A 27,890-nucleotide genomic window follows, 5' to 3' on the forward strand; every position below is an offset into this window, starting at 1 on the left:
GGACTCGGTTTCCTCAATCATGAAAAGGGAGCCCAATAGGCTAAGAAAGGATTTTGTAAACTACTGCCTTAGTGCCCTGGGCAGGAGGCAAATTATGCAGTATTTAGTATTCTTTTACATTTATTAATATTAATGTCATAAGGAAATACAGGGAGGGAAGGCAAGGCCCCCTCACCTCTCCCTCAGACCCAGCCTGACAGACCCTCCCTGGACAATTTTAAGAAATGGAATTGACTCTGCCTCTACTTCCTTCTGCACCTCCCTCCCCCTGTTAACCTGAGGAACCCCTCTTCATCCTTTAAGCCCTCTTAACTTGAACTCCTCCATCTGGAGCACGTCTCCCCTAAATCCTCATGGGAGCACCTTCTCCAGGCTCCAGCTTAAACATCAGAACTTGCTGTCTCACAGCAGGAGGAGTGGAGGGTGTCCCCCACAACGATAAAGGGGACAAGCAAGTACCCCCCCAGCCATCACCAACACACATGCTCTGAAAAGCCCATAGCTCCTGACAACTATGACAGGGACACACGGGAGGTGTCGGATGTGAGCGCAGCCTTGCTACGGACAAGAGCTGAGTCACGTACCTGTTTGTCTGCAGCCTTACAAATGAGTTGGGGGACATTAATATTTGTTCTGCTTCTATTTCAGGGTTCAGCAGCAGCAGCTTCTCAAACACCTGGAAGAGAGGGCAAGTTTTACTTCCTGCAGTCCTGGAGCCTGGTCCTGGCTGGAGTCAGGTCTGGGCTAGGCATCTGCTTTTGTCCTATCAGTGAGAGCCCCCGGGGATCAGAGAACGGTGGCTTTCCCACCTGTCAGGTGGCTGGCAACACGCTGGGAAGGGCTGACCTTTACAGGAGGTCACAGGAGAGATGAGAAAAAGCAGCAGGCTCCCGTCTGTGCACCACGATGGGAGCTGCTCCACGGAGCCCAACCCAGACCTCTGCCCCCATGCTCAGGGAACGGGGACCTTCACCTGCCAGGCCCAGAAGCAAGGGGCCCAGGTGGAACTCTGCCAGGGCTGAGCCTGGAGAAGTCACCCCCCAAATCCTCCTTTCTCTGCTACCAGTCTCAGCACAACCCCCTTCCATCTCTTTTGCCCTCTCTAGCTCCCCCTGTCTTGTCTCATGGACCACAGGTAGAGGTGTGTCAATGAACTCAGTCCAGCACATGTCAGAACTCATAACATCGAATCTGATCCCATCACTCCCAGGTGCTCCAAGGCCCTTGATGGCCCCTGGATCCCCTGGTGGCAGCACTTACTGGGACCCTCCCCCGATACCTCTTCTCTGTTAGGCCCCTGATGAGCTCATCACCTAACTCTCCTCTTCCAAGGCCCTTAGGGCTGCTGGCTCCTGTGGCTCCCAGCTTGGCTCAGGGAAGTCATGTGCTAGGCAGTCAAAGCTGTGCCTTCAGCTCCCCACTGGCTTCTGGTCATTCCAGGAGGACTCCCCAAAGAGTCCTAAGGAGGCTAACCCCCTGGGCCAGTGTCTAATAGCATCTGAACTGATGGGTAATTTTCCAAGAGGAAACTGATCCAACTCCCCTTCCAATACCTCTGTGTCTGTCTACTAAACTGTAGATTTCTTCATTTGCAAGATAGGTCTAAAACTATTAATTGAGGCCAGGTACTATGGCTCACACTTGTAGTCCCAATGCTTTGGGAGGCCAAGGCAGGAGTCTCAGTGGTCTGGATCGCAGGCCTGTTTCATTAATTAACTCACTTGAGGCCGGGAGTTCAAGACCAGTCTGGACAATATAGCAAGACCTACAAAGAATTTCTACAAAGAAATTTGAAAACTAGGGGGGCCATGATGGCATGCACCTGTAGTCCCAGCTACTCAGGAGGCTGAGGCAGGAGGATCACTTGAGTTGTAGTAACTTATGATGATGCCCCTGCACTCTAGCCTGGGTGACAGAGTGAGCCCCTATCTCCAAAAAACAAAATAAAGCAAAACCACAACTAATAATCCTCGTCAGGCTTATTTCCGTAAGTATTTACTAAACAGTGAGTGAGAAACAGCCTTTGGGAGCTAGGTGGGGTTTTGGCGGCAGGTGAGACAGCTTCTGGCATCAAGAATGGAGTAGCCTCACTCACTTTGACTCAGAAGCACTTACTGCACATTAAACAGTCACAAATGGGTTTCCTCCTATTTTTCTCTTGACTTATGTATTCTTTGTCACTCTTTAGATCGAAGGAAAGTTATAACAGAATCCCCACTTTCCTCGTAACTATGAGAAAAGCAATAGTGCATTCAAGCACCAAGGCAAATGGCAGCTGATACTCAGTATCACTGTCAGGGAGGCGACAGGGTGTGGTGAGGCCTGTGGCAAAATGGAGAGCATAGGTCTAAATAAAGTGGGGGTTGCTTCTCATCTCCTGCTGACTTTGCCACGAGGCAACTGCCATCTCTCCAGGACTAGCTGCCTATTAGATTTCTAGAGAGAATCTGCCTATTTTAAAATGCCGACAACAAATCAAAGTTTCAAAGGCCTGAGAGCCAATAAAATATACACAGATCTGCGGGCTGCATGAAGCTTCTCTAGCTTCTGATACATTCAAACTCAATCTGCTGTCGGGGAGGGAAACTGAGACCCAGAGCCAGTAACTGACACAGCTGGGGTCAGAGAAGTTGGGAGTTGCACAGCCCTGTCTTTATTTCTACGGTATGCCCCAGAACTTATTTTATTTTTAACGAGGAAGAATGTGTTCTTGTGTGAGTGTATGTATGCATCTGTGTGTCTGTGTAAATGTGTGTGTGTCCATGTGCCCACCTGCAGGCAGGGTGAGGGGTTTGGCAAACAGGTGTTTCTTTCTTTGAAAATGTCTTTCTTTGTCATTCCTGTAATCCTAGCACTCTGGGAGGCCAAGGTGGGTGGATCACTTGAGTTCAAGAATTCAAGACCAGCCTGAGCAAGAGCAAGACCCCCATCTCTATTAAAATTAGAAAAACTAGTTGGGCACTGTTGCAGGCACCTGTAGTCCCAGCTACTTGGGAGGCTGAGACAAGGGGATCTCTTGAGCCTAGGAGTTTGAGGTTGCTGTGAGCTATGACACCTGGGTATTCTACCCAGGGTGACCAGAGTGAGACTGTCTCAAAACAAAACCAAAACAGTTAACTGTAAAGCAGTGTTAGGCAGGTCCTTCAGGAGGTAACCTTGACCCTCCCCCTGGCCCTTCTTTATATCAGCAGGTGGCAGCACCTGCCCCTAGCCTTCACCTGATGACCCCAGGGGTCAATATTGCAAAGTATCAAAGGGCCAGCCTCTGTCAGGAGCTCTGTGAATGTCTGTTAAATAAATAAACACTCATCATTGAATTAATGATCCAGCTCAGACATAATGAGCTCTAGCCCCTTCCTGCCATAAAGGCACACTCCAGACTCCAAGCTCAGAACCATTTGCTATTTCTAAAACACGTAAGTCATTTCTGCCCTCTGGGCCTTTACATGTGCCCTTCCCTCTGCCTGGCCCACCGGTCAGCCCCTCCTGTCCTCTATGAGCCGCCCCCAGCCTACCTCTGGACTCCCAAGCGCCTTATGAGTCCTGACTGTGGTGAGTTCCTCTATCACTCCCAGCAGACTGAGAGCTCCTCGGGGCCAGATTTCCCAGCCCCCAGCCCTGGGCCGATCCCTGTGTGGCCCCTTGGAGGGCCACTTGCTGCCTGTTCCCACGTAGTCTCTGTCAACATGTCCTTACCTGGATCTGGATCTCATCAGAGAGTTCCTTGGCGAGGCCATGCAGCTGCCCTGCCGTGGGGTCCACAGCCTTAACAACCACCCTCAGCCCAGTCCGACCTTTCACCCGGCCAAGCACATTCATGGCAAAGTTGTACTGTGATGGGAGCCGGACAGATGCCTGGGAAAAACATCAAGCATGTTTTCAGGGAAAGGCCTGGGGCCCCTGTATCCCCCAAAACGCAGAGCTGGATGGCAGCTGCAGACTCCCTAGCCCTCATCCTGATGGCTGCCTGCTTGCACTCCAAGGCTACCACCTTCCCACCCATGTCAGGTCTGCTGACCCATGAGATCTCTGCTAGTCAGTCACATTGTCCTGGTTCCATGCAAGCCAGCTGGGGAAGGCCCCAGAGACTGGGGACAGGACCCTCTTACCAGTGAGCTGGGGTAGGCATTCGTCTTAAACTAGGCAGCTTTGAGTAGCTTTCAGGAAAACCCATCTGCATGCCTGGCTCACACCCCAGGTCTCTGTCCTCACTGCCCCAGATGAGGTAGGAAGCAGCTTCACAGCCCATGTTCCACCTGGGTCCCAGGTGCCCACGTGGGGCTGCAGGTTGGAGTCACAGTGGCCATTGACCAGTCCCATTTTCCCACTGACTTGCTGGGCAACCCTAGGCAAGGCCTTTCCCATTTCTGGACTTCAATTAACACCCAGAGGGGTTAGAAATTTCTCTACAGCACCTTTTAGCTCTGAGCTCTTAGGTGTAGCCAGAGTGCCCACCCAGAGCCAAGGGAAGGCAAGTTTGGCCTCTGTGCTAGGACAGGAGAAACTCAGGGCTGCCCAGCACCGTCATCTCAGAAAGCAGGTCGGGGCCTGTGGGGGAGACCTGGGTCCTTCTAGGGCTTTTGTCTCAAGGCTGCGGGTTTGGCTGCCTTCTCTGTTTGCAGGGCTCCCTGCTCACCCCATCTGCAGAGACCAGCATTTGGGAGAAGGATCCCTACAAGCCTTGGGAGAGGGCAGGAAGGAGCCAGGAGTCTACTGGGTGTGAAGGTGGCACCTCCTGGGAGACTGTGACAGGAAGCCTCCCTACTCCACAGGGCGCTGTCCTGGTACAGGCGGGGGAGTGGGCTCTGGGCAGGTGGTTACCTCGTGGTGCCGCCCTTGGAGGTCCAGGATGTCCCGCTTGGTGACAGACCAGTGGAAGGTCAGGCCTGGTACAGCATTACCAAAGGAGAAAGGGTTCTGGTGGTTGGTGATCCCAGTGACATAGACAGGCATCTAGGGGGAGAAGTGAGGCCCTGTGATAGGGGTCCCAGCACCGGGACCACCAGAAAAGGCAAAGCAGGCACTGAGCCCACTGCCCAGTCAACTCCGAGTGCCACCACCTCCTAGCTGTGTGACCCTGGTCACGAATCTTATGCTGTGTGGTCATCTGCTCATCTGTGACATGGAGATGGTTCTGACACAGCCTCAGGGGACTGCATGAACCCCACACGTGTGGACACACAGGCAGCATGTGGTAGAAGAAGCGCCCTGGGTGCACCTGCTCCGTCAGGTGCCAGGAGCTGGGCAGGTGTGGGAAGAAAGCAAGTGCTCCTCAGTGACTGCAAACTCGCACCTCCAGGGATGAAAAGGACGGACGGTGAGGGTGGGAGCTAGTATGCAGCCGGGGGACAGAACGCGTGCTAGCTTGGGGGACGGTGTTCCAGGTAGCTCTTCTGGAACCAGAATCTAGACCAAGACCTCCCCACAGGCTGCTTGAACAGCACAGGCAGGAGGGCCTGGGGGACGTTCCTCCTCACCTGCGTCCCTGTCCTCATCCGTGTGATGGGAGCGCGGATCCTCACGGCCCGGAGCAGCAGCACCTCCACCTCCACGACATCCTAGGGAGAGAGTGTGGGGCTGAGGCTGGCTGCGCGGACATCCTCTGTGCTGGGCAAGGGCCCCTGAGAGGTGTTCACGGAAGGGAAGACATTCTAGGGGGCCTGGCTGTGCAGGTAGCTCGTCCTGCAGGGGCCAGCCACTGCCTCTCCCAGGCCCCAGGGGTCCTGGCCTGGTCCTCAGAGCCTGCAGACCTGGGGCCAGGATGTGGGTCTGCTCTTCTCTGGGCTGAGCAGCACCCACAGGACATGTTCCCCCCAAATCCAGGCTGGGGGTCTCTCTGATTGAGCAGGGTATAAGGATGAGCGCAGGAGCCCACAGAGTCTCATGGGTGCAGACCTCATGGCTCTCACCCTGCACCCTAGCCTGCTGCTCGGGCTTCCTCAAGCCTTGCAGACTCATGTGGAACGCAAGGCTATTCAAACCCTGAGCCCTCTGACATGTGCTCATGCCAGGCCCATCTTCTGGGCATTGGGATTTGGGCTTGATAAACATTCATTCCCTTCCTTTCTTCATTCTTCTCATGGGTCAGTCTCCTCCTACCAGTTCTGGCCCAGCCTGTGGCCTTGGGGTACTGATGCTGTGGTCTGGATTAGACCTATAGGACCAGAAGCATCTGAGCAGAATCACCCGCTTGGCATAGACACAGGTCTCAGGCCAAGCTCCTGCCTGCTGGGCTCCAAGAGACATCTTCAGATGGGGCTGGTGGTGCAGCCCCTCTATCTCCCTGGATGCTCCTCCAACCTGCCATGTGGGGAGAGCAAGGTCAGACCACGAAGAGGAGGGTGGCCATGAGGGAGAGGCAGCCAGCTGCCCTTTCAGCCACCTATGCCCTTGGGAGGAGGAAAAGGAGCCACTTCCTGAGGCCATAATCCTCTTCAGAGGAAAAAAATCCCAACAAAAACCTGGGGCCTCCTGTGGTTCTGAACGTGATTCTCCAGGACCCTGTTGAACCCTGGGACATACCCAGGACAGGCTTCTATGTTCCTGGTGCTTTTTTGCTTCTTTATAAAATTGACAAACAGGATGGGGGCATCCACCTCTGTGATTCAGAAAGACTCTGTGGTCTAATTGGGAAACATGGAGGCAGGAGCTAAAATGCCCGAAAAAGGGAGTAAATCAGTGAACTCAATGTTGGATCAAAGCCAGTCTCAGAGAAGAAGGTCTCGCCCCCCGCAGGGCAGCACCAAGTTAGAGGCTCTGAGCTCAGGAGTGCAGGGAGTACTCCCGGCGGGCCTGATTCCAGATGAGGAGAAGAATGGCTGAGTTCTGGCACAGCCTTGTCCACAGTCACTTCACACAGGACAGGACAACTCCTCTTACAGACCATGTTTCCCCTGTGGCTGTGGGAGGGACCTCAAAACCACCTGCCCCAAGATGCTTCCACAGGTCACTGTGTGGGGGATCAGAGAGACTCCAAAGGTCCTGGATTTCAGCTCTGGGACTTTCTTGAGAAGGGGAGATAATTTCCTACCTCCTTTCTAGAAGCTCAAAGAGGACCTACCTGCTGGGAAAAGAAGTTGTCAGACTCCAGATACCAACTTTCACCTGCTCGAGGTCAGTCCCACTAAGCAGAGAGGGAGAAGCCTCCCTGAACTTAGTCCCATGCTTCACTGCCAACCCAGAAAAGCAAAGAGGAAGGTCCCCTACCCTACAGAGAGACACAGCCTTTGACAGAGCAAAAGATGCTAGTGAACGACTCAGGCTTTCTTTTCTTTTGGAAATACAAACAGGAGCTAGAACACTACTGGTTTAGCTATCCATCCTTCCAGAGGGAGGGCACACGTCTAGGTGCACCACAGTCCAAACATGTGCCCCAGCCAACCACATCCTAGTGTCTCCCATCGGCACATTCTCCAGCCCTGTTTCAAATGAGCCAATGAAAGGACCAAGAGCTTGGAGCTCTTGGCTCATCACGTCTCAAAACTGCTACATGGTGGTTGTGGGCCACTGGCCGGTCCTTAGGCTGCTCACTTGCAAAGAGGGGCAGTAGGAAAGTACACAACGGTGCGGTGAGCACTAAAGGAGATAGAGCAGTGTCTGCTATCACCACAACTGCCATTGTTGCACTCTGGAATATCCCTGGGGTGCTGCAGATCTTGGCCTACAAGGGGCAGCTGGGAGAACTGGGGAGACTCAGCCTTCAAGAGCAACCTCAGGGGGTCTGGTGTTCCCCTATCAGCAGGGCTATCCCAGATAGGGCCATTAGCCAGAGATTGCAGACCCAGAGGGCAAAACCAGAACCCCTGGAGAGGGTCCTCAGGAGACAGAGCCTAGACCCAGAAAGGAGGGCTTCATCCTCGACCCACCCACTCCCATTGCCAGAGGCCCCCAATGGGGGTGCATTGGGCCAGCACCAGTTTCGGGTGGCACATCTGGTACCTGAGAGACGATGACCACCTTGCCAGTCTCCGCGTCCACTGCCTGCACAAGCCCAGACACGGTGGCGTTGCCAACAGCGAGCCCCCGCAGCAGCCCGGCACTGCTCACCAGTGCAACACTCTCATTGCTGATGGAGAAAAGGATGTTGGACTGAGGCTGGGGGCCGCCCTCGGAGGTGACCTGAGGGAGGAGAAGCAGAGGACTGTCACAGCCTGCTGGGCTGGGCAGTCTGGGACCCCCCTGGGAGAGAGAGGGCACCAGTGTACCTCAGCCTGAGTGTTGCTTTCCCAGAACAGAGACCATCAAGGTGGCCCCTAGAGCCAGGGCAGTAGGCAGTGGACTTGCTGGGGCTGCCCCAGGCTGCAGATGGGAAAAACATGTGCCCTCTCGGCTCTCACCTGCATCGTGGCCCCGATGAGCAGCGTCACCTTCCTGGGTATCAACCTGAATGGGGGGAAGACCTGGGAGGAGAGACACAGGACAGAAGGGACTGCTGTGTTCCAAGTTCACACTGGCCAAGTATAACTCACACTTTATACTTTTCATGAGAGAAACACATGACTAGGAGGGCCTGGGGCCCACCCTGGGGAGCCCACACCCCCCCCCCCCCAGCTAAAGTGTGTGGTTCTCTGGGGTGTCTCCTGTTTGTGACTGTGCTTCATGTCACCACACCCTAAGTCCCGTGAAAACAGAACCTTTAATTCACATGAGTCATCCCTTTGAGCGGTAGTTCTCAACTGTGGTCCCCTGATGGGCACACCCTCTAGCCCAGCCTGGAGCTGCAGCCAGAGGTAGGCCTTGCCCTCTGTGTTCCACAGGTCTTCCAGGAAGCCTGCTGCCCCCTGGCTTTGCATTCCCTGACTCCTCTTTGCAACTTGCACGAAATAACTTCTACTGAAAGAATGCCTTAGAATAGTTCTCTACCTCAGTACCTCCCTTGTCAGATGATGAACAAAGGACTCTGGGTGCAAGGATGGGCCCAAGCAGAGACCAGGGATGCCAGGGCCTGATGTCTGGAGCAGGGCGAAGCCCCACCCACTCCCCAGCACTGCCTCCCAAGTCCCTTGTTTGGCAGGAGCTTAGAAGCGCTTGAATGAGTGCATGAGTTGGCCAGGACGCTGCTTTGTGTGGGAGATCAGTCTCTGTAGGGTGTGCTATTTATAGGCAGAAATGAATCTCTCGTCACCAGGAAAAGAAAGGTGCACATCCATCTGGAGGCACAAACTGCATCCACCAGCTTCAGAACATGGATTAATGAAGCTCACCAGCCCCTGCATGGCACAAGCCCAGGGAGGATGCTATCAGGGGCTGGTTTGACACTGCTGCCAGTGGGCAGACTTGGACACCATGTCTTGGCGGCCTCTGGCTTGTGGGGCTCCTGACCATGAGACAGCCCCACATCACACGCTGGGAGGGTGCAGGGACCTTAGAGCTCCCATGTCTGGGAACCCCCTACCCCTTTCCCTCACGTTGCCTCTGCTCACACAGCACCTGAGGCAGGTGCCTACCATCCTCTAAGTGCTGGTTCTAAGACTCAGAACTGATGGTAGAAGAGTTATTCTGCTCCTGAGCCAAAATGCAACCAAAGTTCTATTTGTGCCTGGTCACATGACAAGGCACCCCCACCCCCACCCCCGAGCCAGGTGGCCCCCATGTCATAAAGGGAAGAAGAGTCTCTCAGCCCTGTCACCTATCCACAGTCTAACAGTGCTGCCTCCAGGACCCCAGGACTGGTAGGGGCCACCTTTGACTTTGTAGGGCACAGATTCAACAACAGCCTCTCCATGGCACCCTGGAGGACTGTCACTGAAGTTCCCAGCTTATCACAATAAGGTCACCCTTGTCCCCTCCCAGTGCACTGATCCCTGAGGTGTAAAAAGGAACATTTTTACTTCAATCTGCTGTGGGGCTGAGCTGATTCTCTGTTGGGCTCTGTCGGTCACGCTCGCAGTCAGGGTGGTCTGGCCGATGGCCACGCCATGGACCAGGAACGTGGCAGTGTAACTGTCGAGGGCTTCATCAAGGGCCCTGAAACAGAGAGTGGCTGGCACTTCTCCTCCAAGGTGGACCTGCGGGACAGGCTGCTTCCAGGGTCAGTGCTGTCCCTCAACCTCTGGGAGGACTCACACCAAGGAGATGATCTGGGAGGCTGCTCGGAGCTTCAGGTCCATGAACGGGAAATATTTGGCCAGGAAGGGCTTCTTGTGAAAGTCCAGCACGCGGAGGTGCGCCTTCACCGTCTTCCCAATCTCCACCTACGTCGTGGGGGATGAGGCCCAGCAATGGCCTGTGAATGGCCAGTCCCACCACCTGTGATGCCCCTCAGCTTTCTGAGATAACCAGAATGTCATCTCAGCCTCAGCACCACAGACCTGGCACTGCGGACAGTGAGCCGGTCAGCAAATGACAGCCAAGTGTTCACTGCGTGGGGAGCAGGGACTCCCAGAGGCACCAGTTCCACTCCCTCCACTTAACTAACAACCTAATGAAGGAGACGAGGTACTGCTTAGAACAGCTGCAGGCAAACACTAGGCACTCAATAAATGCCCACTGACTGCACAGCTCATACCCCGCAGTGTACAGTATAGGGGAACTTCTGGAAATGAGCGTCAGGAATGCTTAGTGAGGGAACGCATCTAGGCAGCACGTTAGCCGTGGAGGAAAGGTTAGAGGTGTAGCGTCTGAGGCAGGTGGGAGGACACAGCGACTCAGGCGGCTCAGCTGCTGATACCCCCTCTCACTCACCAACCCTCCCTTCCTCAGGGAAATGGGAACCTGACAGCAACCTTTGGGAAGCCTGGCTTCAGTTCCCGCCATTATTAAGGCGGGCGTCCTTAAACTGCGGCCTGCCGAGGACATTTATCCAGCCTGCCGGGTGCTTTTGCCACCGCTGCCTGTCCTGCTTAGCCGCTGCCTGTTCTTTTAAACTATAGTCCGGCCCTTCAATGGTCTGAGGGACAGTGAATTGGACTCCTGTTTAAAAAGTTTGAGGACCCCTGATTTAGAGTAACAAAAATTCTGTATTTACATGAAAGAAAAACCTACATCTATTGTTTATTCGTTGCTGCAATGGTGCTTGGCTTTACTGGGTTTTACTTATTTGCCGCTGAAACTTCAGAGAATCTAAACTAGGAGTGTCCAACCTGCAGCTTGTGGCCACATGCTAATTTTGTGAGGACATCTTTTGCTTATCTGTGGTGTTGGATATCATGAAAAATATGCACAGACTTTTTTTTTTTTTTGCCAATCAGCTTTCCTCAGTATCTGTATATTTCATGTGTGGCCCAAGACAACTTTCATCCTTCCAATGTGCATTAGAGACAAAAAAAGGTTGGACACCCCTGAAAACCATATATTCTGGGGAGAAAATTCACGTTCAGCAAGGTGTGTGCCTGGCTGGCCTGCCCACGCTGGAAGACATGAATTCCCAAGTCAAGGGTAATGGAGAGGATTTACTGCCCCGCTTCATGGCGGGATGTCAACCGGGATGAAGAAATACCCCATCAGCTGTCACTGCATCATGCACCCAGAACAGAGGAGGTAGAGACAGCCCTGGGGACCCACACGGTGGAGGGACACAACCAGGAGAAAACCCCAAGGCCACAAGGAAGATACCTCCCCCAGCCATGTCATTCTCCTGGCTCTGGCTCTGCCAGTCAGCAGAGAGAGGCCCATGTTGAGAAGCTCCACCAACCTTGTCAACCACGCGGACATAAAGCTCCTGAATGTCTGAGACGTAAACGATGGCCTTTGCTGGGGCTGGGAAGGCGAGGCACAGGTCGTGGATCATGACGGTTGCTTTGCCGGGGAGCAGAGGGTGAACCTGCAGGGTCAGAGGCAGCTGGGTCACCCTCTGCTCCTCACCCTCAGCAACAGACTTTCACCCCATAGGATGCCACGGTCGGGGCCCCAGCAGGCCAGCATGTAGAAGCAGTGGGCAAGGAAAATCCTAACCCAAACGGCGCCCTGCTGCCAGCCAGGGGATGGGCTTGGGATGGATGATGTTAGTGCAGGAACAGATCAGAGAGAACCATTATCTCAGCTTGGCACGTTTTACAAAGAGAGGAAAGTGGGAGCTGCTCAAGGGCAGGGGCAGTCGGCAGCCTTGGGACACATGGTAGCTGGGAGGCAGAGTGAGGATTCAACCCACGGTCTTCTGTGAAACCGCAAGTCAGAGGCTGGCAGAATAGGAGACAGCAGCTTTCCAAAGGCACATCACTGAAAAGTCCCGCTCTGAATCCACAGAATCACCGGAGCCAGGAGCGGACCAGAGTGGTCACCACACCCTCGTAAGCTCTGGGAATCTTTCTCACTCATTTCCCCAGCCCCGGGTTTGTCTGAAGCAGTGACCTCCTGAGATGCTATGAGCGAATGAACAAACCTGAGCTGGTGCCTTCTGGTCTTCCTGCTGCCAAAGACACCCCCGTTTTAATTCTCCTTTTCTCTCCCCCCACTTTCAGGGATCCCGCCTTCAAAAGAATCCTTCCCGACCCTCTGGAAGCTGTGCCACAGTCACTCTCAGGCTGCGTTCACAGGATCGATGCTTGTCTGGTCGGCTATAGTTTTTCCACTCCACTGAGGTGTGTATTTCACCTGGTAGCCTGCAAGGCTGGCAGGTGGGGACAAGTCACAGGGCTACAGGGAGAGCCCAGAAGGCTGCCTGATGCCTCCACCTGAGCCTGGCTTTGCGGTTTGTGGTTTAGGGTCTCACATCCACAGACTGTATGTGTACCAAGAACTTCAGTGTTTGCAAAGCTGGAAGTTTAATATCAATAATCTGTTAAAAAAAAATGGGCATCTGACCCAAAGGAGGCACCAAAATATGATCACATCACACTCAAGTTTAAACTCTTCTGGTTCTGAGAACCAGCCCAAGCCCTCTGCGTGCCCTGGGAAGGCTGGCCTGGCCCCACCTCTGCTCCCATCTCCCCGGCAGCCACACTCCCCACTGGGCTCAGTCTCCAGCTACACTGGATTCTCCCAGCCCCTTATAGCCCTGCTTGCCGGCCTGCCTTGGGGCCTTGCACCCCACACTTCCCCCATCCTTTACCCCTGGCTCTAATGCATCCTGAAGGCCCTGGTCCCAGCATCCTTCCTGACAAAGGTGTCCCCATCCCAGACTGGCCAGGCTCCCCTCCATCCCGCTCACTTCCCTTGGCCAGTGCCACAGGGTATCTATCAGTCAGCCTCGTGTGGACCACAGTTCAGCTGGTCTTTTCCTGCCAGATTGTCCTCAGCCCTACAGAAGCCTCGGGACTGAACCCCGTGTCTGAACAGACTGGCCCCCCATGTGTATGTCACGATCAGATAAAAGCTCCAGGGTCACTGCTCTGCCTAATTCTGCACTCAGTAAAGGAACCTGGTGCCCTTGTCCCCTTCGCTTTACGGAGAGTGAAACTAGCTTTGTTAAGGACTTGGAAATTCTGAAAAACGTCTGCAAACCTCGTGGACCCTCACTGCTGATTCTGGACCAACCTCTTCAATATACAGATGGGGAAACTGAGGCTGAGATAATGAGAAGGGAACACAGCCTTGAAGGGGCACAGACTAGTACCCCAACCCAGGTTTAGGGCTCCTCCCACACTCTCTACCTCCCGGGGAGCAGGGCTGGGTGGCTCTCTCAGCCAGCATGGAACTGCAGGGCCACGGCCTACGTGATCTGAGCTGTCACCACAGAGCCTGGTGTCAAATACAGGATGAGGAGTAGGGTCTGGGGGCCACCAGGTCTCTGGTTTTGCTGGGCCCAATTCACTCTGGCTTATTACACTTCCCACAAATTGAGAAATTACAGAGAGAAATAAGACACAATTCAAGGCTGGGACCGACACTCCTGCCGAGGAGCCAGCACGGGTGCACTCCCCACCGAGAGACCCACGCAGGGCCAAGCAGGGGCAGGGTTTTCTTCCCTCTTTCCTTCAAAAGGACCATTTTGCACATCTTAAACAAAGACATAAAATGGTGGCAAGGAAATCAATTCATCTTCCACTTGATTTCCCAGAGGACGGATGTCCAGTCGCCTTGCAGGTGACAGCAGCAGAGGATGGAGCCACGCTGCCACTGACAGAGCCCGAGTGGCCAGGCCTGCCCCGCCGGACGCCGTGTGGCAGCTCACTTCACCCCAGCAGGATACTTCACCAGCCCACTCTAGAGACGGGGACACTGAGGAAGCTTGGCCACTTGCTCGTGGTGGAGCGGGGACCCACACCCGCTCCTGCCTCTAGGCCACATGTGTGCCTCACCTCACGCTGCTTCTCCAAGCCTCTGGGACCCACTCGCTTCCTGACTGACATACGGGACGACATCTGTGGGGGAAAGGAGGTGGGAGCAACCGTGCCCGGAACGAATTCTAATTTCTAAGTGTTGAAAGTGCCACCTGAGAACGTCACCAAATGCTGCGCCAAGGGGAAAGTCCTGTCATCGACTGGGAGATGACAAATGCATTACTGCTCATTAGGACGCTGTAAACAGAGCCAGAGGCAGCTGTGCTCACGGGGGGGACTGCAAGTGAGAAGTCCACTGTCGCTCGCCAGGCCCCGAGGTGCTACTGCGTCATCTCGGCTCCCACTTCCTGGGGCCCCACGGCATGTCAGACTCTCACCCTGACAGGTGTTGTGTGTAGAGGCACAGGGACCCTATAAATATTTCTGACTACAGCTGGCACCATTAGCTCCTGATTCCTGCAACGTGCCTGTCAATGCCCTGTGATGGGCCACGCTGTCCACATGTGAGTGAGGGTGGGGGTCTGTGCCCCCCATGACTTGCCCTTGTAGCCTGCAGGGGATGACTCGTGCTTGTGTGAAAGTCACAGGCCCTGAAGAAGGGTGGGGTGTGGGTGCTGGATGGTATGTCCCGCAGGGACCCTGACCAGCCCTCAGACCTTCCCATGGGTGGGGGCTGGGGATGTGGACCACTGTCCACTGGTCAGTCTCAGGGGAAGAGCTGGACACACCTGAGTTTAAGCCCTGCAGCTGCCACCCACCCCCCATCTCCCTCCTGACACATCTATGCATTCACAACTGCATCGTGACCGGCTGCATGTCACAAGACCTGGGGGACAAACACATGACTGGGGCTCACAAGAGCAGGGCCTGTCTGCCTGCCTGGCCAGCACCCAGCACCATGCCGGGCCCATGATGCACACCCAAGTGACCCTGCTAATGAGAAGCGTGCATGCTCTCTGCACAGTAATTTCTTTTCCCTGCTCTGACGATCGCACGGTTACACTGTGGGACTTACTTTGAAATGTAAATTCAAATGAAATTGTGGAGACGAAATCAACCCTAACTTTAAATCAGGTAAACACTCTCAGGGGCAAGCCAGGTAAAAACAAAGGGCCCTACCTGACCATTTTGGGGGCTGTGTGACCAGAATTCATGGCAGCCCAATACAGCCCTATACAGGTGCACTGTGTGGGCATAAAAGCCCCTGCCGGGCTCTGGAGAGTCTTGGAAGCTGACACACACCCACAAACCATTCTCGATCCTGAATGTGCATCGTAGGAAGAAAAGGAATCTTTTCTGAAGCTAACTGAAGAGCCACGGGGGCTTTCCTGTCTCTGCGATTCAGGAAAATGAGAATGCTGCTAATTAGCAGCTGGAAAACGCCACAGCAATGTGTCGCTGTCCTTCGGAAGCCACCGTCTGAAAGGAGCTGCTAGGACCTGTCACAGATTGTCAACGCTGCATGGGAACTCCTCCCACAGGTTAAGGAAGAGGTGCAGGAACCAGGGCTGATTTCCATTGGCAGTCATGGCCGTCTCGGCATAAGCCAGAGAAGAAGGGAAAGCTGAGACCGCAGGGGTCAGGGCACTCACCGAAACTTCTGGGGCAAAAGCAATTCATAGATACTACCTGCCATGCTGCCTGTCATAGTGCCAGCCTTATAAGGGATGAGCCATGGCCAGGCTAGGGCCCAGCCCACAACCCAGAGGAGGATGCTACAGCTCTATGTGACCATCTGTAAGACAGAACTGCATGGAGGTTATCCTAGGGTCACAGCATTTTAAGATTGAACAGGAGCTCAATGGTGTCCTGGGGGAAATCTGATCTTGATTCTGAAATCCTGACTTGAGTCTTTCAGATATGTATCCCAGCTCTGCTTGAATGCCCCCAAAGCCCAGGGTGCTCACTGCCTACAGAGGCAGCTCAGCCCATTGCTGACTCCTCAGAGCTCTTGTCCTTGGGTGGCAGGGCTCTCTCTGGCCACAGGTTCATCCTCAGGGCTTCTTTAAAATGTTAGCTGCCAGGTAAATGTGAATAAAAGGATGCCCAGTTTCACTGGCACTATTTCTGCCTTTCTTAACTTGGAACTCCCTTCCTCTTGGCATTAGAGAAGTTATTTTTAATCTCTAGAAGTAACATAAAACAAGGCACATTTGAGCAGTCAGAATTATTTGAGGTTCGAGGTTCTTATTCCTAATAAGAAGGGTTTGACGAGGTACACTCACTCTTACTGTAGCAAGTACAGCTGGGGTACATGCAAGCTTGGGTGAGCGTTTCCCATGGCTTCGGCTCCCAGCCTCCTCCCGTTCCTTCTGAGCACATGTTTGTTCCCAGGTGCTGGGGGAATGTTTTTCTTGCTCTGTCTACAGCCACAAGCCTAAGAAGTCCTGCCCCCTGGGGAGAGGCCGCTCTGAGAGAGACAGCAACACCAGGACTCCTCACTCCTCCCCAGGGACTGAACTGTGACAAAGATTCTCTGGCAAGGCAAAGTTAAACACTGGAGGGAACATTAAAAAAAACAAAGCCAACAAACCACCCTTCTTTGTTCTTAACCAACAAACAAAAACTCTGAATTAACTAAAAGTTTAAAAAAGGGGAGGTTTCACACAAAAACAGAGATTTCTATTTTCTCTTGAAAGTCAGAAGCCCTTATCTTATAAGACCCACATTCCTACACATCAAAAGTCAGCAAGAGGTTGCAGTTCTGGCAAGGCAGTGTAAGGAGGTCCCTGGATCCACCCTGTACCCCCTGGCAAAATCAGCGGAAATTATGAGAAACATACACAGCCATTTAAGATCTTTGCCACGATTTTAAGAGAGTATAGCCAACATCTACTCCAGACAATCTACTAAAACTTAAGAGGAACTACATGGGTTGTGCTATCTGAAATAACATCTACACCTTCCCTGCTCCCTCCACTCTAGACTGGTACATCCAAGATCCCAGGGCTCCTTATTCCCCAGCTCCCAAACGAGGGATTATCTCCTAGGAGGGATATTAGATCTTATCTTGTCCCAGCTACCCACTCCTGAGGTCAAGTCTCAGGCAAGTGGGGCTAACAGGTGGGGGCTCCCTCCATTTTCCAGTCCCCACTCATGGGATGGAAGAGCTACCCTGGATGCTGCACCAATGAGAACACTGCGACCCCACCGCCCTCTTCCTGGCTGGTGGGGTGGGCTCCATGCTAGGAGAGGCCAGCTGAGGAGCACAGGGGCTGCTGCCCCCACTGAACAAGTGTCAGGTCCTGAAGTGTAGGAGCTTCTTCTGGGAAAGAAGCAGTCATCAAACAGAAAGCTGTGACTCCCTCCCTAACGGAACTGACTTGAATTGCAACTGAGTTTACATAAGTTCAACCCTGAAAGCGCTATCAAAAATAGCTAGCAGAGGTTATGCTGAAGGACAATCAGACACTGGAAATGGAGGCCACCCTGGAGGGTGGCAAGTTTTCCAGGGAGAAATAGAGAAATAGACAGGTGGGTGGAGCCTTCCTAGGGTCAGACAAACCTCAAACACCTTCTTGGGGAATCAGCCCTTAGGATCCTGAATGTGATTAGACTGTGTCCAGGAGGAATTTGTGGCTCAGGATATCCATGAAGACAATGGAGCAGTTAGCCTCAGTCAGAACAAACAAACGAACAACAAAAGCAGATGTCTATACCCAGAAACTTGACTATGTGGAGGAAATGGATCAATACCTAGAATTGTACCCTCTCCCTAGACTTAACCAAGAAGAAAAAGATCTCTCCAACAGACCGATTTCAAGAACTGAGATTGAATAAACAATAAAAAAATCTGCTCCCCCCATGCCTTAGTCCAGATGGCTTTACACCAGAATTCCATCAAACCTTCAAAAAGGGCTTATACCCACACTGCGGAAATTATTCCAAAACATTGAGAAGGAAGGAATCTTCCCCAACACCTTCTATGAAGTATCACCCTGATAACAAAACCAGGAAAAGACCCAACTAAAAAGGAGAATTCAGACCAATTTCACTAAAGAATACAGATATAAAAATTCTCAGTAAAATCCTAGCCAACAGATTACAGCTACACATTAAAACAATCATTCATCATGATCATATAGGTTTTATACCAGGGATACAAGGCTGGTTTAACATACGCAAGTCCATAAGTGTAATTCACCATATCAACAGAAGCAAAAGCAAAGACCATATGATCCTCCCAATAGACGCAGAATAAACATTTGATAAAATTCAGCATCCTTTTCTAATTAGAACAATGAAGAGTATAGGCATAGGTGGCACATTTCTTAAACTGATCAAAGCTATCTATGACAAACCCACAGCTAATATTTTACTGAATGGAGTAAAACTGAAAGCTTTTCCACTTACAACTAAAACCCAACAAGGTAGTCCTCTATCACCACTACTACTCAACATAGTGCTAAAAGTTCTAGCCAATGCAATAAGGCAAGAGAAGGAAATAAAGGGCATCTAAATGGGAGCAAAAGAGGTCAACCATCTAAATGGGACCGGGAGGAGGCTGGGAGCCAAAGCCATGGGAAACACTCACCCAAGCTTGCATGTTCCCCAGCTGTACTTGCTACAGTAAGAGTGAGTGTACCTCTAAATGGGAGCAGAAGAGGTCATCACTCTTTGCTGATGATATGATCTTATACTTAGAGAATCCCAAAGACTCAACCACAAGACTCCTGGGAGTGATCAAAGAATGTAGTAATGTCTCAGGATATAAAATCAGTGTCCACAAATCAGTAGCCTTTGTATATGCCAAGTTGAGAAGCTAATCAAGGACACAATTCCTTTCACAATAGCTTCCCCCAAAATGAAATATCTAAGAATATACTGAACAAAAGAGGTGAAAGACCTCTATAAAGAAAATTACGAAGTCCTAAGGAAAAAAAATAGCAGAAGATGTTGACAAATGGAAGAACAGTCCATGCTCATGGCTGGGAAGAATCAACATTATGAAAATGTCTAGAATTCTCAAAGCAATCTACAGATTCAATGAAATCCCCATTAAAATACCAGCATCATACTTTCAAGACTTGGGAAAAATAATTCTTTTTGTTTGTTTGTTTATTTTTTTTTAGAGACAGAGTCTCATTTTATTGCCCTTGGTAGAGTGCCATCCTGTCACAGCTCACAGCAACCTCCAACTCCTAGGCTTAGGTGATTCTCTTGCCTCAGCCTCCTGAGTAGCTGGGACTATAGGTGCCCACCACAATGCCCAGCTATTTTTTGTTGCAGTTTGGCTGGGGCCGGGTTTGAACCTGCCATCCTTGGTGTATGAGGCCAGCGCCGTACTCACTGAGCCACCAGTGCTAAATGGAAAAAATAATCCTTTGTTTTGTATGTAAACAGAAAAAAGCCAACGCAATTCTTATTAATAAAAACAAAGCCAGAGGCTTCACCCTACCAGACTTTAGACTGTACTACAAGGCCACAGTGATCAAAGCACCTGGTATTGGCATAAAAAAAAAGATATTGACATTTGGAACCAAATAGAAAACCATGAGGTGAAACTAACCTCTTACAGCCACTTGATCTTTGATACACCAAACAAGAACATACACTGGGAAAAAGAATCCTATTCAATAAATGGTGTTGGGAGAACTGGGTAACCACATGTAAAAGACTGAAACTGGGTCCGCACCTCTTACCACTTAACAAAAATTGATTCAAGATAGATAAAAAATTTAAATCTAAGACATGAAACAATAAAAATCCTTGAAGAAAATGTAGGGAAAACACTTGAAGATATTGGCCTGGGGAAGACTGTATGAAGAAGACTTCTGTGGTAATTGCAGCAACAACAAAAATAAACAAATAGGACTTAATTAAACTGAAAAGCTTCTGTACAGCTAAGGAAACAATAACCAAAGCAAACAGACAACCTTCAAAATGGGAAAAGGTATTTGCATATTATGAATCAGACAAAGATTGATAACTAGGATCTACAGAGAACTCAAATTAATCAACAACAAAAAAAGACCCAACAATCCCATCTGAGCAAGAGACCTGAATAGGCCCTTCTCTAAAGACAGATGAATGGCTAACAAACATATGAAAAAATGCTCATCATCCCTAATCATCAGAGAAATGCAAATCAAAACTACCCAGAGATATCACCTAACCCCAGTGAGAATGGCCCACATCACAAAGTCTCCAAGCTGCAGATGATGGTGTAGATGTGGAGAGAAGGGAACACTTTTACGCTGCTGGTGGGACTGTAATAATACAACCTTTTTGGAAAGAAGTATATAGAATCCTCAAAGAACTCAAACTAGACCTCCCGTTTGATCCTACGATCCCATTACTGGGCATCTACCCAGAAGGGAAAAAAATCATTTTATCATAAGGACATTTGCACTAGCCTGTTCATTGTAGCTCAATTTACAATTGCCAAATTGTGGAAACAACCTAAATGCCTACCAATCCAGGAATGGATTAATAAGCTGTGGTGTATATATACCATAGAATACTATTCAGCCATTAAAAAGGATGGTGACTTTATATCTTTTGTATTAATCTGGATGGAGTTGAAATACATTCTTCTTAGTAAAGCATCACAAGAATGGAGAAGCAAAAATCCAATGTACTCAATTCTGATATGAAGACAACTGATGCTAATACATGGTGGGGGAATGGGGGAGCAGAGAGAGGGAAAGAGGGCGGGGTGGGGGTCAGGGTGTGTGGCACACCTCTTGGGGCAGGACATAATTATAAGAGGGACTTTATATAACAAATGCAAGCAGTGTAAACTGGTTCTTTGTATCCTCAGTGAATCCTAAACAATAAAAACAAATAAATAAATAAGAGCAGATGGTAGAAACTGTCTAGGAGAGCAACTAGGTATCAGATTTACCAGATAAAGCCCTCAAGCAGCCATCATCAATATGTTCAAAGAGGAAACGCTGGTTAGATAACTGGAAGATACAATACGAACGTCATATCAAACAGAAAAAGCCAGTGAAGAGGTAGAACGTAGGGGAAAACAGGCCAAATAGAAATTCTTCAGTTGAAAAGTTAATAACTGAAACTAAAACTCCACTAAAGGGGCACAAAAGTAGATTTGAACTGGAGAAAGGATTGTCAAACTTACAGATAGAATGAAAGACATTATGGGATCTGAAGAACAGGGCTAAACAAGATTGAAGAAGAACAAAGCCACAGAGAAATCTGGGGCACCAAGTGCCTAACAGGAGAGTGCCAACAGGTGCCTAACAGGAGAACCAGAAAGAGCGGAGAAAGAGAGAAGCAGAAAAAACTCGAAGCTATAAGGGCTCAAAACTTCCCAAAGTTACTGAAACACATTCGTCTACACATCTGGGAAGCTCAATGAAGTCCAAGTAAGATAAACAGAAAGAGATACACAAATAGAAGAATAAATGTCAAACACTTCCTCAGACCCTTCAAAGAGCTTGATTGGATGAGCTTCTGTGAACAAAACTATGGTTTAATCAAGGTTTGTAGCCGAAGACTAGAGTCAAATCTTGAAAGCAGCATGAGAAAAATGGCTCAGCATTTACAAGGGAACCCCATTAAGATGAACAGCTGACTTCTCATCAGAAACAATGGAGGATGATGTATTCAAAGTATTCAAAAAACAACAACCGTCCCAGCCGCTGTCAACCAAGAATCCTACATCCAACAAAGTTAACTCAAAATAGATCAAAGACTGAAATATAATAGCTAAACTCATAAAACTCTTAGAAGTAAACATAGGGTAAAATTTCATGACCTCAGGTTTGCAATGGACTCAAAGATAATATCAAAAATATAAGGAAACAATAGAAAAAAGTCATGTACTTCATCAATCCTAACAACTCATGTGCTTGAGAGGAGGACACTACCAAGAAAGTGAAAAGACAGCCTGCAGAATGGAAGACAATATTTGCAAATCACATCTATCAAAGGACTTTTTATCTAGAATACATGAAGAACTTCTACCACTTAATAAAAAGACAAAAGATGGACAAGGGATCTGAATAGTTAATGGTCAATAAACACATGACAAGATACTCAATATCGTTAGCCATCAGAGAAATGCAAATCAAAACCACAATACCAGTCAGTACCTCATTGCAGGATGGCTGCAATTAAAAGGTCGGCTAATAACAAGTGTTGATGAGGATGTGGAGAAACTGGAAACTTCTTGATATTTCACTGTGGGTGGGAATGTAAAATGATGTTGCCGTATGGGAAAACAATCGGGCAGTTCCTCAGAAAGTTAAACAGAGCATTTCCATGTGCCCCTGGCAGTCCCACTCCTTGGTATATACTCAAGAGAAATGAAAACGTATGTCCACAAAAAGCTTGTGCACAAATATGCATAGCAGCATTCTTCATGACAGTCAAAAGGTGGACACAACTCAAATGTCCATCTGTGGGTAAATGGATGTCAAAACGTGGCCTATCCATGCAATGCATGGATTACTGTATGGCCACACGAAGACTTCCGTACTAATAGATGCTATGACGTGGATGTAACTTGAAAACATTATGTTAAATGAAAGAAACCTATCAAAGACCACCTAGTGTGTGAGGCCATTTATACGAGAGGTCCAGAATAGCCCAAGCATAGAGGTAAGAAGTAGATCAGTGGTTTCCTGAGTCTGGCATGGGGCACGTGTGTGTGCACAGGAGTATAGGAATAAAGAGGTGTTAGCTACAGTGCACGGGCTTCTTTGTGAGCTGATGGAAACACTCTGATACTGACTGGTGGCGGCTGTACAACTGCTAAAAGCCACGGGATTATGCACTTTAAATGTGTGAATTGTATGGCCTGTGAATAACACCTCCATAAAGGTGACAGATTCCTGATCTTAGGTTGAGCTAAAAAATAATAATAACAAAGATAACCTAGAGTATGCCCCACAGAGCCTGCATTCTCCTGTTTGCCGGTCCCCCCTCCCTCCTACTCCCCAACACTGAAGCTGAGGGTCATGCCCCTTTATTACAGTACTCCCACCTACATCGCCATACCCTGCTCACTCCCCTCACTTTACACCTATCCCACTCCCCTATGGGAAGCCAGTCAGGGGCTGCACAAAGCCAGAGAAACGGAACCGCAGAGAATGAGGGCTGAACAGACCTGCACAGAGAGTTAGGTGCTGCTTGTCTCCTTTCGGGCATGCCACAAACCTAACTGCACAGCAACAGTGGGCCAAGTGCCCTGGCTGTTTCTGAAAGGAGGCTCTGGAGCCATCACAGCAAAGGTTAATCTGGATTTTAGCCTTCTCTAAAGTCAGAAAGGCTGTTTCCTCCTGTGGTTAGCTTCCAGGACCTCACCTGCACAGAAAAGGCAAAGCTGGGAGCAATCACGAGAGATGCAGGGTGGCCCACGGTCAGGGGAGCCCAGGCCTGCCCTCGGGATTGCAAGGTCTGAATTCCTATTACATGCTGAGCACTGCATCAGTCCAGGCCTCTTTTGCATGCAGGGTCATCTCCAGTGATGCTGGTATGACAGTAATGCTCCTCAAACATGCGGCAACCACCCCTTTAACAGAGAGAAAGTAGGTCTTGGGCTCAGAGCAGCCCAAAGGCTACAGCGCAGCTCTGATTTGATGACACTGCTGGGCTGTCAGTGCCGAATCTGTGTGTTTATGACTTACGGGAGAGGTTTCACTACACATTCAGTGGTAAGAGGTTTCCTTTAACGTAAGTTCAGTTTTGACGGTTGTCTATTGATCCATCCCACAGACATGCAGACAACAGGATATTGGCTTTTGTTTACTTTTGCTCTTCTTATCCTCTGCTTCAATATGTATGTATGTATGCATATTATGTATATGTACGTGTATACATACACACACACACATATTAAAGCTTTAGACAACCCAAATGCTCTACAAAAAGAGAATGGCTGACGTATAACTGACTGCATAAAACCAAGCACTTAGACTACACGGCAACTTGGAAACATACAAAGACTTAGGATAACATAAAAGCAAAATGCTACATTTTTCCATCCCATGGACATAGCTAAGTCAATACTCGCAAGGATTGCAAGAGGGTCAAGAAAGAAACATGGGAAATGAGAAAAAGCTGATATATCCTTAAAACACAATTTTCTTTAGGGTTGCTATGGTACTACTTACAAATTAACATTTTAGTCTTAATTAAAAGGCTGGCTGAAAGGAAACCATCAGGTGCCCGAGAGCTCAAGTGGTTTGTGGACACGGTAGCAGGGTGATGCCCAGCACTGCTGAATGATCAGAGAATCTAAAGACCTTGCTAATTACACTGGTGTGATCAAGCACCGGATGAGGAACTTGAGCCAACTCACCACAGCGACACCACTGGCCTCCTGGTAGGCCACCTGGACCACGTCCGCAGTGCTGGCATTGAGGAAGAAGTAGCCCGAGCCTTCTCTGACCTGCAGCTCTGCCTGGAGGAGGGAGGGCAGGGAAGGCTCAGGCTGCATGTCAGGGACCGAGGGGCCCAGCAGGGGAGTGGCAGGGCAAGGGCCATACCTGGACACCAGGGTGGTTGTAGATGGTCAGCTCTTCTGGACTCACCCTCACATCCTCCACTAGGATGAGCTCTATGGAGGCCGACACGGGTGCAGGAGAGTCGTGCTGAAGGGGCAAGGCCAACACCATCAGAGCCAGGAGGCCACGGCCAACTGTGGGCCAACACCACACAGGCCTGCAGACCGCCCCTGGGGAAGAGCAGCCTGGAAGTCCCAGGTCCGGGCCACTCAGAATGGCTGGGACATAAACCCCAATAAAACCATAGTGCTCCTGAGCCTGACTGAATGGCCACAGCCCCTCTGAGGCCTCCCTCTACCAAGGTGGAAGGAGGTGCTGGCTCCTCCACTCCTGACTTAGGAGGGGTGAGTGACAATCTGCTCAGAGGCCAGCCCCACCCTGTCAGGCCCCACAGGGCAGGTGGGCAACTCACACACTATGCCCCCCAACCCTTAGGACCTCACAGCAAATGGCACTAGGCAGGTACTCTACTGGGGGAGGGGATGGGGGGGCTAGGCAAATGGAAGTCGTTGGCCAGGCTGAACCTCGGGGGAGGCTCCTGTGGATGAGTCCTCAGGCTAGCTGCCAAGAGGACAAGGACAGGCCTCCTTTCCTCCACTGCATGGCTCTGGCTTCTGGCCACATGTCATTTGAGGGAGACCTCCAGAGCTGGCCCAGATTAGACTCACCCATGGATTATTTGAGCACTCCTCTGGCCCAGGCACACACAAGGCCCAGGGGTACAGCCACTGCCCTCAGTGGAGAGTGAGTGAAGGGCGGAAAGGTGCCAGGGTGCTGTGTGGGGGTAGAGGGGGTTTCTGACAAGGACAGCAGCTCTCAGAGAGCAGAGTCTTCAAGGGGAAGACCTGAGCCAGGCCAGTCATCTGGGAAACCTCAGGGTGTCACCACAAAGGCCCCGAGGGACCCTGTTAGGGTATCCAGGCCCGGCCAGGAAGCCAGGAGGCCCCTGCTCCAGCCAAGGGATTCTTGGTGCCCTGTAGGTGAGGAAGAGGCCCAGCACCCAGGGACAGGTCCAGGCCAGTCCCTCAGCAGCCACACCCTCCAGGCTGGCCTCCCCAGCACTGCTCCTCCTGGGGTTCCAGTCTCTTCCAAAGCTTCCTAGCCAGGTGATGACCGACACCCCTGATCCTAGCATTTAGGGTCCCAGGGAAGCAGGCCCCACCTTCCTTTCTAGCCTTTATCTGCTGCCTCCACTTTGTTCAAAACACCACCTTCCAGGCAGGGCTGTTCTTGGGGAACACTTCCCACTCCCACCTTGGACACACCCATTCACCCCACACCTGTAGCCCCCATGAGCTGCTGGGACTAAAAGGGGTGGTTCAGCGGGTGGTGATCTGTGTGCACAGATGGTGTTGATGTGTGTGTGTGTGTGTGTGTTAGTGTGTGTGTTGACAGCAGGAAGCACAACTGCTCTGGGGTCTGGGGCTCAGGGATGCTCCCTGGAGGGGCTGACATCTTAGCTGGGACTGGAGAGACAGACAGACAGACTCCCCTTGGTGGGGGAGCATCAGAGGAGGGAGGGGATGTTCCAGGCAACAGGAACTGTGTGCTGAGGATGTGGCCCCAACTGGCACACAGGTTTGTAGGTAGGACGTGAGGATAGCTTCCTTCTAAAGGGCCGAGGGCTACTAGGTGCACGTTGGGGCCCAGAGGAGACAGGGTCTGTTTGACTTTTCAGTGGATCCCTTTGGGAGGCCACATGGAGTATACTGGATGGGGGAAATCGGAGGCTGTGAGCCCACTCCCAGTCTAGGAGCAGGGTTGGGGACTGAGGGCTGAGGCCGGAGGCCACTCAGACAGCAGGTGGAATTCAGGCATAATTCAGACAGAATCAGGAGGATTTCAGGCCTTGCCCATGGCCCCCCACCCCACCGCTAGGCCCTAGGAGGTACCGGCTGTTTCACTCTGGCTGCAGTGAGGTGGGACTGCTGGTAGTCAGTCGCGGTGGCAGTGACAGCTGTGGTTCCCGATGCCTCATGAACCGAAATGGGCTGCAAACCTGAGTCCAGGAAGAAGGGAACTGTCACTGTTTGCCGCCCTGTGCCCGAGGCAGCCCCTCCCTCCTTCAGACGTATAGTTTCAAGTCTGAAAACCAACAGCTGAGTCTGTGGAAACTGAGTCTTCTAAGAGTTACCAGGCCTGAGCAAGGTTCTGTGGAGGTGCTCAGACGAGTTGGAGGAAAGAGATGTAACTGGCTGGTGGGGGCTTTGGACACACCTGTGTAGAGCAGCACAGGTGGGGGACTGGACGGGCTGTGGGCCTGAGTCCCGCCTCATGCACATGTGTGGGTGGGAGAAGAGCTTGCATGTGCCCTGCACATCAGTTCTGGACAAAGGGGGGTTCTGGGGGACTGAGCTCCTGATAGGCACCAGCCTGCCCGGGCACCTGTGGCTGTCCACCATTTACTGGGTGCTGTCCTCCTCCCCAGGCCATTGGGCTGGCCACCCAGCTCACCGTGCAGCTTCTTTTGGCCACTCCCATCATCCTGGGACACCAACTGCATGGGTGGGTGAACCTCGATGCTGGCCAGCAATGGCCTGGTGGACTCCCAGTGGACACTCAGAGAGCTGAAGTTGTCGAATCGGCGGCCCTGCTGGTCATAGGCGGCCAGGTCCAGCAGGGGGTTGCGGTGGCTGGAGACTGGAACCTGTGAGAAGCAAAGGTCAGAGGCTATGGCCATGCCCAGGAGGGGTCACAGCCACTGCTGACCACACAGTGCAAACTGAAGCTGGCGGCTACCCTGTGGGCTCATGGGTGTGGTAAGGAAGCTGGATGAGTCAGGAACCAACCTTCACCACCGCCAGCCATCAAGGTGCCCCCATCCAGCCCTGCCCAAGCTGGCCTCTGGATCCAGACCATAGTTCCTAATGGGGGATAGGACCCCCTTCTGCACCAGGGGGGCCATTTCTGGCTGTCACTACTGGGAGCCAGTGATGCTACTGGGCACCCCGCAGTGCATAGGGCAGCCCCCAAGGAAATGGTCTGGCCTCAAGTGCCAACAGCCCTGGGCTGGGAGCCCCCCTCCCTGACTCCCTCCAACCTGGGCAGGCAACTCTCCTTCCCCTGCCCTCACCTGTTCCAGGGTGCACCACCCTCCACCCCAGCCACACCCCAGCCCCTCCAGGACAGCCTCCCAGATGCTCACACCAGGATGCAGATCATAGAACCTGGGCCGCCCAGAGCCACTGGATTTGCTCAGTTCCTTTCCAAGTGGCATGCTCACCAGCTCCTTAGACACCCCAGGTTCTCAGGAGGG

The 27,890-nt window shown here is 51.4% G+C and overlaps 1 protein-coding gene across 1 annotated transcript in view; it reads right to left on the reverse strand.

The window, feature by feature from the left end:
• NUP210 (nucleoporin 210) overlaps positions 1–27,890 on the reverse strand; it is a 116,057-nt gene that overhangs the window by 16,503 nt on the left and 71,664 nt on the right. The window contains exons 17-29 of the mRNA XM_003796207.3: positions 27,089–27,281; positions 26,527–26,633; positions 24,617–24,721; positions 24,430–24,531; positions 11,633–11,761; positions 10,066–10,193; positions 9,831–9,966; positions 8,337–8,399; positions 7,939–8,118; positions 5,478–5,558; positions 4,822–4,953; positions 3,697–3,855; positions 585–676 (exon numbers count right to left, since the gene is read on the reverse strand). Of these exons, the coding sequence (XP_003796255.1) occupies positions 585–676; positions 3,697–3,855; positions 4,822–4,953; positions 5,478–5,558; positions 7,939–8,118; positions 8,337–8,399; positions 9,831–9,966; positions 10,066–10,193; positions 11,633–11,761; positions 24,430–24,531; positions 24,617–24,721; positions 26,527–26,633; positions 27,089–27,281 (1,607 nt within the window). The remainder of the gene's footprint in view (positions 1–584; positions 677–3,696; positions 3,856–4,821; positions 4,954–5,477; positions 5,559–7,938; positions 8,119–8,336; positions 8,400–9,830; positions 9,967–10,065; positions 10,194–11,632; positions 11,762–24,429; positions 24,532–24,616; positions 24,722–26,526; positions 26,634–27,088; positions 27,282–27,890) is intronic.

The sequence above is a fragment of the Otolemur garnettii genome, unplaced genomic scaffold (genome assembly GCF_000181295.1).
Source record: "Otolemur garnettii isolate 467f Iridium unplaced genomic scaffold, OtoGar3 scaffold00101, whole genome shotgun sequence".
In the NCBI taxonomy this organism is placed as follows: domain Eukaryota; kingdom Metazoa; phylum Chordata; class Mammalia; order Primates; family Galagidae; genus Otolemur; species Otolemur garnettii.